Source organism: Martes martes (genome assembly GCF_963455335.1).
Source record: "Martes martes genome assembly, chromosome: 1".
Classification (NCBI taxonomy): domain Eukaryota; kingdom Metazoa; phylum Chordata; class Mammalia; order Carnivora; family Mustelidae; genus Martes; species Martes martes.
This window is the reverse complement of record NC_137888.1, coordinates 121,111,158-121,123,959: the sequence shown is the minus strand read 5'-3', so window position 1 is coordinate 121,123,959 and position 12,802 is coordinate 121,111,158. Positions and strand designations below refer to the sequence as shown.

Here is a 12,802-nt window from a genome sequence, read left to right as displayed (position 1 = left end):
GAGAAACAAAAACAAAAATAAACTTTTGGTACTATACCAAAATAAAAAGCTTTTACGCAGTGAGTGAAAGACTCAACAAAATGGAAAGGTAACCTATTGAATGGGTGAACATATCCACAAATGATATATCCAATAACGGGTTAACAGTATAAAGAATTTATATGACTCAACACCAAAAAAACAAATAATCTTTTTAAAAATGGACAGAGAGGGGACGCCTGGGTGGCTCAGTGGGTTAAAGACTCTGCCTTCGGCTCAGGTCATGATCCCAGAATCCTGGGATCGAGCCCCGCATCGGGCTCCCTGCTCAGCGGGGAGCCTGCTTCCCCACCTCTCTCTCTGCCTGCCTCTCTGTCTACTTGTGATTTCTCTCTGTCAAAATAAATAAATTAAAAATCTTTAAAAAAATAAATAAATAAAAAATAAAAATAAAAATGGACAGAGGACCTAAATAGACATTTTTTCCAAAGAAGACATAAAGATGGCAAACAGACACATGAAAAGTTACTTGACATCACTAATCATTGAGGAAATCAAACCAAAACCACAATGAGATATCACCTTACACATTTCAGAACACCTAGAATCAAAAAGACAAGAAATAAACAAATGTTGGTGAAGATGTGGAGAAAAAGGAACCCCTGTGCACTATTGGTGGGAAAGTAAATTGGACCAGCCACTGTGGAAAACAGCATGTTGTTGTTGTTGTTTTTAATTAAAATAAAAATACCATACAATCCAGTAACCCCGCTACTGGATATTGACCTAAAGAAAACAAAAACACTAATTTGAAAAAATGTATGCACCTCAATGTTTATTGCAGCATTATTTACAACAGCCAAGATATGGGGGAAAACCCAAGTGTCCATATATAATATATATATGTATATATATGTATGATGGATAACAAACATATAAAAATCAATCGACCAATCTATTTATGATATCTATCAATGATTCCTATCTATGATGAAATATTACTCCACCATAAAAAATATGAGATCTTGCCATTTTTGACAACATGGATAAACCTAGAGGGTATTATGCCAAGTGAAGTAAAGCAGACTGAGAAAGACAAATACCATAGGATTTCGCTTAGATGTGGAATGTAAAAAACAAAACAAACCAAAAGCAAAAATAGGCCCATAAATACAGAGAACACACTGATGGTTGCCAGAGGGGAGGGGGAGGGCAACAGACAAAATGAGTGAAGGGGAGTGAGAGAGGCTTTCAGTTATTGAATGATTAAGTCACAGGGATAAAATGTACAGTATGGGGAATATAGTCAGTGGTATTCAATAGCATTTTATGGTGAAAGATAGTAGCTCCACTAGTGCTGAGTGGAGCATAACATACGGACTTTTCACATCACTATACTGTACAGCTGTAACTAATAAAATATTGTGGGTCACCTATACTTCAATTTTAAAAATATACATACACACACAAAATGACAGTAATTCGAAGGAAGAAAAAGCAGTCTCATTTTCTTCCATTGACACCATGTACGTCATGATACTATCTAACAAAAAATATTTTAGCACATTTTCTATCTATTATTTACAAAATGATCTTTCATTTAATAACTACTTGGCGGAATTTCTTACCTCTTAAAAGGAACAGCATTTTTCAGAACAGTCTCCACCTCCGCAATATTTGCTCTGGCAAGATCTGCCACAGTAAGAAAACCAGAAGCATAGAGGAACCTGGCTCTCTGTGCATTAAGTAAGGACACCCGGACCAGGTCACATAGCTCCCTCTGGATGCCAAATGTAAGACGCTTCTGAAATTGAGAAAGTAGTAGTTCCATGTTGTGCCAGCCCAGGCGGTTGGAAAATACTGTAATCATCCCTAGAATAATCATAGAATATTTATTGAATTAAAATTCTTTATAGATAATTCTCTATTTCTTTAGATTTACTTTTGTTTTGTTGTGTTGTTTGTTTACCTGCAGAATTGTAAAGTTTGAGAGTCAAAAAGTATAAGTAACAGGATAGTAGACACATGTTAAAAACCTAGCTAACTGGTCAACAGATGGGCTACACACATTAAATGTCATCTCATTTATTCTTAATGATGAACTTTATATTTGAAACAACTGAGGTAGAGCATGTTAACACAAAACAAACAAAAAGTCCCCACTTCTCATTCCTCTCTTCCTTACTTTCTTTTAAGAGAGAACTCTTAAAAACAGGTGAGGGACTCTTTTCAACTACAGAAAAATAGAGCTAATTTAAATATTCAAGTGCTGAGAGGAGTACAAAAAGTGAAGCTCCCATTGATATTTTCATCAAGGAAAGGCTGTCCAGCTCAATAGCTATTCCCCAAGAAATACAGAGGCCAGAAGAGCCAATGCCAAGTCATTAAGAAAATCACTTCCCTATGAAAACATTAGCCCCACAGGCAATTTGAGATCTTTCATGCCAATGAGTTGAAGAATCTCTCCCTTTTTATGACATTCTCCTCCCATCTTTTCCTCAATATGCTCACATATGCACACACCTTCACAATGACACTTTTTACACATATACAGCACATACTTTTCCAGCAGCCCACGGTTTCCTTCCTAAGGGCCTATAAGGATTTCTTGGTAAAACTAGACCCAGAACTTCCCTGTTTGCCTTGCTTAGAGATAGGAGTTTAGATTTATTAAGGAGAGACCAGTCCTTTCCTAGAGAAGAGATATTTAGAACAGTCCAAGAGAAATCCAGAAATCCCTCTCCATTTGCCATCCTCCTAGTCAATAACAAATATTAACCAGTAACTTGATGACAAAATGGAAACTGTTGACAACTTTGTGTCTATTTCTTCTTGTAATAGGGAAAATGGAAAAAAACAAACAAACAAACAGAAAGGAGGATGGTCAGCAGTTGCTAAGCAAGAGAAGGGGACAAAGGTCCAACTACTCCACTAGCTGCCAATCCTCTGGAGCAGGATAACTAAACCTAGGGATGCCATAGTTTTAGGTATTATGATGACAATTACAGCTTCCCATGATCCCCTCACTTTTAGAGAAGCCTAAAATAAAATGGAATTTGAAAAAAAAAAAAGTAATCTTAAGTTGATCTTAAACCACAGAGTCTCAAATAAATGTGGAAACCCTGTTTAACTGACCTGCATAAACAGCAGCTGACTGTTGTAAAGATTGAATCTGTCCACGACTGCATCCGTATTTCCGGTTAATTTCCTTTAAGGGAACTTCACTGATTAAATCTAATAGCACAAGACTGGTAAAAAACCTGGAAAGTAAATCACCATAAGTATGGTAAGAGAGGTCTACAATGAAGATACAACATATGCTAAGAAACAAGAAAGAAGCAAAAAGGCAAGAGAGGATTTATACAGTCTGAGAAGATTCCTAATAGGATATAGGATTAGTGAACAAAGACTGAGATCAATATTTATCGAATAAATTCTGACATACATTAGTACTATAGCATAGCAAGGAACGAATATTTATATAACAAAAAGATCTCCTCCATATTTTAATATTGCTAACTAATTTCAAGAAATAAGACTTAGTTCAAGAAATAGAATGGCACAAAAAATTTAAAAGAATATCTGATACACAGTTATATGACCACCTATTCATATATCAAAAAAATGACAGAATTTGAAAATAAAAACCAGTATTGACTTGAATGGCAATAGTACCAGAAATAATCCAAGTATATAAATCCTAACAAAATTTACACTTATGTAGTAAATAATTTACTAGAGACTACCATTAAGAAAAATAATTTTATTATATTTCAAAGAAGGTAAATGATTCAATTTCCCCATCTGAATCTTTTAATTCACTCTTCCATGGTAACAATCAATCATTTATAATAATGATACAAAGCATATCCTCAGGGGCGCCTGGGTGGCTCAGTGGGTTAAAGCCTCTGCCTTCGGCTCAGGTCATGATCCCAGGGTCCTGGGATCGAGCCCCACATCGGGCTCTCTGCTCGGCAGGGAACCTGCTTCCTCCTCTCTGCCTGCCTCTCTGCCTACTTGTGATCTCTGTCTGTCAAATAAATAAATAAAATCTTTAAAAAATAAAAAATTAAATAAATAAATAAATAAATAAATAAATAAATAAATAAAAACAAAGCATATCCTCAGATGAAGCTGCTCTAAGTTGTCAGTTCTAATTCACATATTTAAGTAAATAAAATAAATGTTCTACTTTATTTTTTTAAGATTTTGTTTTTATTTATTTTGACAGAGAGAGAGAAAGAGAGCACAAGCAGGGGAAGCAGCAGGCAGAGAAAGAGGGAGAAACAGGCTCCCCACTGAGCAGAGTCAGATGTGGGGCATGATCCCAGAATTCTGGGATCATGACCTAAGCTGAAGACAGACACCTAAGTGACTGAGACACCCAGGTGTCCCTTAAATGTTTTATTTTAAAAGGTCTTCATCTATAATGGCTTCTAAACAAGTGTTAAAGGAGAATCTGAAATATTGATAAATTCAGTGAATACAAGAAAATGACAATTTATTCAGCCATAACTTTGATCTTATTTCTTTTTTTAAAAAGATTTTATTTATTTGAGAGAGAGTGCATGAGAAAGAGCACAAACCAGGGGAGAGGAAGAGGAAGAAGGGGAATCAGACTCCCCACTGAGTAGGGAGCCTGATACGGGGCTCCATCCCAAGACTCTGGGATCATGACCTGAGCCAAAGGCAGAAACTTACTGACTGAGCAACCCAGGCACCCCTAAAACTTTTATTTTAATAATAATGAAAGTGACTATAATAAACTCAACAACTACTATATATCTAAAACTGTATTAAATACTGGACAGTCAAGGCTTCTTGGTATTTACCTTTTATGGATGGCCATCTGGCGATGCTGTCTCTCAGTTCTGGCTACAACTTTTCCTTTCACACAGCGAGCCAAGAACCCTTCTTCAATTCCCACCAGCTCTGCCACCCGTTTCATAGAAGTTGGCAATTTCTCCCATAAACAGAAAAATCGATACCAATCAATAGTAGTCCAATCCTCAAACATAGGCGTAACCTAAAGGGAAGAAACATGATTCATTAGCTAAATTATTGCATTACAAAAGAAATAAAACTATAAATATAAACTTTATATTAAAAACAAAGGCCTCAGGACAAGATGGCGGGGAAGTAGGAGGAGGCGCCTTTTCAACCTGTACCCTAAAGTGAGCTGATTACCTACCAAAGAACTCCGATCACCCATGAAATCAGCCTGAGACCAGAATTATACACGTCTGGATCTCTACGGGGGGCAGAAGACGCCAGTGGGCAGGTAAAGTGGAGTGGGAACGTCGGACTGATATCGGAAGATAAACAAAAGGGGGAGGGAGCCACCAGAGGCGACCGATTGGAAAATAATACCCCAATACAAGAGTGCCCTCCGTCTGGGGACCAGCATTAACTTGGAGTCTGGTTGAAAGCACTCAAAAGAGCAAAGGATCGCGGGGGGAAATTGTGGGAATTGGGGCGGCTAGGGACAGGGGCTTAAGTCCCCAGACCCAGGACAGCCTCCCCTGGCGCTGAGCCAGAGAGTGCGGCAGAGAAACCAGGTCTTGGTCCCTGAGCCGCCAGCGCGCCCGAGAATGAGTGGAGTCCGGCTCCCGTGAGGGGCTGGGAGCCACACCAGACGGCAGAAAGTGCACCTTGCCTGAGATACATGCGCACGTGCGCCTCACCCTCCCCTGAGAGAGGTGCACGAACGCCCAGCCTGGTGCTCTGGGACCCCCGCTGTCCCGCACCCCACAACCTCCCCTGGGAGAGGTGCATGCAGGCCCTGCACCCTTAGACCTGGAAAGACCAGGCAGTCCCAGCCCCGGCCAGCGGGAAAATCTCAGTGTGCGATTGCTGCTTGGAACCTCTCTGGCCGTCTGGAGCTGCCCAGACAGCCTCCGCTGCTGTGGTTTTGCATACAAGCAGGAAATCGTGCCTCCCCAGGGACCGAGACTCAGAACCTGCTCTGCCAGCGGCCCAGCAGCTGCAGCACCTGCAGGGGAGCAGACTGAGGCTTCTCTCTGAGAGGGAGGTCGGGGTGCAGTTTGTTTTCCTCTAAACCTCCAAAAACCATCAAAAGCTGTCAAGGCGAGAGAAAAGAAGTGAACAAACATAAAAACCTCCAGAGAACAAAAGCCTGAAAAAACTGTTTTCCTCAGAGCCCACCCCCTTGAGGGGGGCTGGAGGACTTAACTCAGGGAACATCACTGACTGAAAACCCACGTGGCAGCCCCCTCCCCCAGAAAACAAATCAGGAAAGGAAAAAAAAAAAAAAGACTACAAGAGAACAACCACCACTACTTCATAGATACAACTTTTACTTTTAACTCATTCCCACTATTCTGGTTCATTTTTTTTTCTTTTTTTATATAGATAATTTTTTTTACCTATTTACCATCACAGTGAGATGTCCAGTACATCAAATTCCATAATAAACTTCTAACCTGAATTTTTTGATACATACACATGTGTTTTTCTTTTGCTTTTATTTTTTTAATTTTAAAAAAAAAATTTAGTTTAGTTTAGTCCAGTTTATTCCTTTTTTATTTTTATTTTCTAATATTCATATAGAGTTAAACTTCAAGGTAACCCCCTTTCTCCAATCAATGCTACCCTTATAGGTAAACCAATTTTTAATCCCCCTTTTATCTTAGGAAAGTTGAGTCCTTTAACAAAGATATCAAGATAACATACAGGAAGAATCAAAATAACCTTCCTCGCCCACACTGAAAATCTATAACCATGCTCCCATCTTTTTCTTCTGCCAGTGTCTATGTGTATTTATGTTTGTCCTGATAGTATATAAATATTATACTTGGGGTTCTTTTTGACGAGGTTCTTACTTTTTTTGCCTATATATATATTTTTTCTCTCGTCATATACTTTTATCAGTCTTTTTGTTTGTCTGTTTTTGTTTGTATACGTCATAAATCTTACCCTGGGGCCCATTTGGGCTGAACCTTCTCTTTTATCTTCCCTTTTTTTCCTGTCTCTCTCTCTCTTTTTTCTTTTTCTTTTTTCTCTCGTTTGGGTGGGGAATCCTGAGTGCTCAGAAGTGTTCCAGGGTGCACCTTGACTGCACCACGGTCGATACATCCAGCTACATCTGTCCAGTCATCTCTCACCAAAATGACTAGGAGGAGGAATCCCCAACAGAAGAAAAATACAGAGGATGGGCCTTCCGCAACAGAGCTAATGGCTATCAACATAGACAATATGTCGGAAAGAGAATTCAGGCTAACAATTATCCAGGCAATAGATAGGCTGGAGAAAGCCATGGATGACCAAACGAAATTGATTAAGGCAAAACTGAAAGCGACCAGGGATGATGTTCATAATGTTAGGGCAGAGCTGAAGGCCACCAGGGATGAGGTTCACACAACTCTCAATGAGTTCCAATCTAATCTAAATTCTCTAAAAGCTAGGGTAACTGAGACAGAAGATAGAATTAGTGATCTGGAGGACAAACAGATAGAGAGAAAGGATCAGGAGGAAGCCTGGAACAAACAGCTTAGAAGCCACAAAAACAGAATCAGGGAAATAAATGATGCCATGAAACGTTCCAACGTCAGAATTATTGGAATCCCTGAAGGGGAGGAGAAAGAAAGAAGTCTAGAAGATATAGTGGAACAAGTTCTTCATGAAAAATTTCCCAATCTTGCAAATGGAACAAATGTTCATGTACTAGAAGCAGAAAGGTCTCCCCCCAAGATTATAAATTTCAAAAAAAATCCAGGCACCTCATAGTAAAATTGAGGAATCATAATTGTAGATACAATCTCTTGAAAGCTGCTAGGACAAAGAAGCTCCTTACATACAGAGGAAAGCCCATCAGAATAACGTCAGACCTGTCCACAGAGACCTGGCAAGCCAGAAAGGGCTGGCAAGATATATTCAGGGCACTAAATGAGAAGAACATGCAGCCAAGAATACTTTATCCAGCAAGACTGACATTCAAAATGGATGGAGAGATAAAGAGTTTCCAAGACCGGCAAGGCTTAAAAGACTATGCAACCACCAAGCCGACACTGCAGGAAATATTAAGGGGGGTTCTATAAAAGAGGAAAAACCCTAAGAATAGCATTGAACAGAAATATAGAGACAATCGACAGAAAGAAAGACATCAAAGATAACACAATGTCAATAAAAACGTATCTCTCAATAATCACTCTCAATGTGAATGGCCTAAATGCGCCCATAAAACGACACAGGGTTGCAGATTGGATAAAACGACAGGACCCATCCATATGTTGTCTACAAGAGACCCATTTTGAACCTAAAGATACACCCAGACTGAAAGTGAAGGGATGGAGAAGCATCTTTCATGCCAATGGGCCTCAAAAGAAGGCCGGGGTAGTGATTCTCATATCAGATAAATTAGATTTTAAACTAAAGACGGTAGTCAGAGATACAGAAGGACACTACATAATTCTTAAAGGGACTATCCATCAAGATGATCTAACAATTGTAAATATCTACGCCCCCAATATGGGAGCAGCCAATTACATAAGAAAACTATTAATCAAGATAAAGAGTCATATTGATATGAATACATTAATAGTAGGAGATCTTAATATGCCTCTCTCAGAAATAGATCATCGAAGCAGAAAATCAATAAAGAAATAAGAGCACTGAATGACACATTGGACCAGATGGACCTCATAGATATATACAGAACATTCCACCCTAAAACAACAGAATACTCATTCTTCTCAAGTGCACATGGAACCTTCTCCAGAATAGACCACATACTGGGTCACAAATCAGGGCTCAACCGATACCAAAAGACTGAGATTATTCCCTGCATATTCTCAGATCACAATGTTTTGAAACTGGAGCTCAATCACAAGGAAAATTTCAGAAGGAACTCAAACACCTGGAAGCTAAAGACCACCTAGCTTAATAATGCTTGGATCAACCAGGAGATCAAAGAAGAACTTAAACAATTTATGGAAACCAATGAGAATGAAGACACTTCACTCCAAAACCTATGGGATACAGCAAAGGCGGTCCTAAGGGGGAAATACATAGCCATCCAAGCCTCCCTCAAAAAAATTGAAAAATCCAGAATACACCAGCTGTCTCTACACCTTAAAGAACTGGAGAATCAAGAACAAATGAAACCAACCCCACACGTAAGAAGGGAAATAATCAAGATTAGAGCAGAGATCAATGAGGTAGAAACCAGAGATACAGTAGAACGTATCAATGAAACTAGAAACTGGTTTTTTGAAAGAATCAATAAGATCGATAAACCATTGGCCACACTAATCCAAAAGAAAAGAGAGAAAGCCCAAATTAATAAAATTATGAATGAAAAGGGAGAGATCACAACTAACACCAAGGAAGTAGAAACAATCATCAGAAATTATTATCAACAGTTATATGCCAATAAGCTAAGCGACCTAGATGAAATGGATGCATTCCTGGAAAACTATAAACTCCCAAAATTGAACCAGGAAGAAACTGACAACCTGAATAGACCAATATCTAGTAACGAGATTGAAGCAGTGATCAAAAACTTCCCAAAAAACAAGAGCCCAGGACCCGATGGATTCCCTGGGGAATTCTATCAAACTTTCAAAGAAGAAATAACACCTATTCTCCTGAAGCTGTTTCAAAAAATGGAAGCAGAAGGAAAACTTCCAGACTCTTTTTATGAAGCCAGCATTACCCTGATCCCCAAACCAGGCAAAGACCCTACCAAAAAGGAGAATTTCAGACCAATATCACTGATGAATATGGATGCCAAGATTCTCAACAAGATCCTAGCAAACAGGATCCAACAGCACATTAAAAAGATTATCCACCATGACCAGGTGGGATTCATCCCTGGGTTACAAGGATGGTTCAACATTCGCAAATCAATCAATGTGATAGAACAAATCAAGAAGAGAAGAGAGAAGAACCACATGATCCTATCAATTGATGCAGAAAAAGCTTTTGACAAAATCCAGCATCCGTTCCTGATTAAAACGCTTCAAAGTATAGGAATAGAGGGAACATTCCTGAATCTCATCAAATCTATCTATGAAAGACCCACAGCAAATATCATCCTCAATGGGAAAAAGCTTGCAGCCTTCCTGTTGAGATCAGGAACACGACAAGGATGCCCACTCTCACCACTCTTGTTCAACATTGTATTAGAAGTCCTAGCAACAGCAATCAGACAACAAAGAGATATAAAAGGTATTCAAATTGGCAAAGAAGAAGTCAAACTCTCTCTCTCTTCGCAGATGACATGATTCTTTATATGGAAAACCCGAAAGACTCCACCCCCAAACTACTAGAACTCATACAGCAATTCAGTAATGTGGCAGGATACAAAGTCAATGTCCAGAAATCAGTGGCTTTCTTATACACTAATAATGAAAATACAGAAAGGCAAATTAGAGAATCGATTCCATTTAGTATAGCACCAAGAACCATAAGATACCTCGGAATAAACCCAACCAAAGAGGTTAAAGATCTGTACTCGAGGAACTACAGAATACTCCTAAAAGAAATTGAAGAAGACACAAAAAGATGGAAGACCATTCCATGCTCTTGGATCGGAAGAATAAACATCGTTAAAATGTCTATACTGCCCAGAGCAATCTATACTTTTAATGCCATTCCAATCAAAATTCCACCAGTATTTTTCAAAGAGCTGGAGCAAATAATCCTAAAATTTGTATGGTATCAGAAGAGACCCCGAATTGCTAAGGAAATGTTGAAAAACAAAAATAAAACTGGCGGCATCACGTTACCTGATTTCAAGCTTTACTACAAAGCTGTGATCACCAAGACAGCATGGTACTGGCATAAAAACAGACACATGGACCAGTGGAACAGAGTAGAGAGCCCAGATATGGACCCTCAACTCTATGGTCAAATAATCTTCGACAAAACAGGAAAAAATATCCAGTGGAAAAAAGACAGTCTCTTCAATAAATGGTGCTGGGAAAACTGGACAGCCATATGTAGAAGAATGAAACTCGACCATTCTCTTACACCGTACACAAAGATAAACTCGAAATGGATAAAAGACCTCAATGTGAGACAGGAATCCATCAGAATCCTCGAGGAGAACATAGGCAGTAACCTCTTTGATATCAGCCACAGCAACTTCTTTCAAGATATGTTTCCAAAGGCGAAGGAAACAAAAGCGAAAATGAACTTTTGGGACTTCATCAAGATCAAAAGCTTCTGCACAGCAAAAGAAACAGTCAACAAAACAAAGAGGCAACCCACGGAATGGGAGAAGATATTTGCAAATGACAGTACAGACAAAAGGTTGATATCCAGGATCTATAAAGAACTCCTCAAACTCAACACACACAAAACAGACAATCATATTAAAAAATGGGCAGAAGATATGAACAGACACTTCTCCAATGAAGACATACAAATGGCTACCAGACACATGAAAAAATGTTCATTATCACTAGCCATCAGGGAGATTCAAATCAAAACCACATTGAGATACCACCTTACACCAGTTAGAATGGCCAAAATTAGCAAGACAGGAAACAATGTGTGTTAGAGAGGATGTGGAGAAGGGGGAACCCTCTTACACTGTTGGTGGGAATGCAAACTGGTGCAGCCACTTTGGAAAACAGTGTGGAGATTCCTCAGGAAATTAAAAATAGAGGTTCCCTATGACCCTGCAATTGCACTACAGGGTATTTACTCCAAAGATACAGATGTAGTGAAAAGAAGGGCCATCTGTACCCCAATGTGTATAGCAGCAATGGCCACGGTCGCCAGACTGTGGAAAGAACCAAGATGCCCTTCAACGGATGAATGGATAAGGAAGATGTGGTCCATATACACTATGGAGTATTATGCCTCCATCAGAAAGGACGAATACCTAACTTTTGTAGCAACATGGACAGGACTGGAAGAGATTATGCTGAGTGAAATAAATCAAACAGAGAGAGTCAATTATCATATGGTTTCACTTATTTGTGGAGCATAACAAATAATATAGAGGACAAGGGGAGATGGAGAGGAGAAGGGAGTTGAGGGAAATTGGAAGGGGAGGTGAACCATGAGAGACTACAGACTCTGAAAAACAATCTGAGGGTTTTGAAGGGGTGGGGGGTGGGAGGTTGGGGGAACCAGGTGATGGGGATTAGGGAGGGCACAGATTGCATGGAGCACTGGGTGTGGTGAAAAAACGAATACTGTTATGCTGAAAATTTAAAAAAAAAAAGAATTATTTTAAATTCAATAATATATATGTAACCTATAACAGGGGTCTTATTCTTCTTTTGTGTGTGTGCTCATTAGAAAATAAAATTTAAAAAAATGAAAAAAAAAAAAACAAAGGCCTCAGCATTTGGAGAAATTTTTAAATGTGACAACATCTGCTTATATGGAAATTTCATTTATTCACAAATAACTGATAACCAAAAGAAAATAGACTACTGAGCATACAAACTGGATTCTACAAACTCAAAGAATTTTAATCAGACACTTATTAATCTCAACATTCTGAAGCTAAGTACAATCTTAAATATTTTCTCATTTCCAAGAAAGAATCAAGAGAAGAGAAAAAGGAGGGAAGGAAAGGAGGAATCAATATTCATAACCGCTGTATTATCTAAAATACCGAGGGCTCAAAAACAACAATAAAAAATATGAGACATGCAAAGAAACGGGAAAGTGTTGTCACAAGGTTAAAAGCTTCCAAAAGAAACACCTTTGAGAGGTTCCAGATGTTGGGCATGTCAGACTTCAAAGTAGACAAATATGGTCAAAGAACAAAAGAAAAACATGCTAAATGAAGTAAAGAAAGGTATGACGACAATGTCTCATCAAGTAGAGGATAAAAATAAAA

At 38.8% G+C, this 12,802-nt stretch overlaps 1 protein-coding gene across 1 annotated transcript in view; it reads right to left on the bottom strand.

Annotated features, from left to right (window-relative positions):
- POLQ (DNA polymerase theta) overlaps window positions 1–12,802 on the bottom strand; it is a 134,124-nt gene that overhangs the window by 83,887 nt on the left and 37,435 nt on the right. Inside the window, exons 13-15 of the mRNA XM_080819162.1 lie at window positions 4,812–5,005; window positions 3,115–3,239; window positions 1,608–1,851 (exon numbers count right to left, since the gene is read on the bottom strand). Coding sequence (XP_080675288.1) covers window positions 1,608–1,851; window positions 3,115–3,239; window positions 4,812–5,005 — 563 coding nt within the window. The remainder of the gene's footprint in view (window positions 1–1,607; window positions 1,852–3,114; window positions 3,240–4,811; window positions 5,006–12,802) is intronic.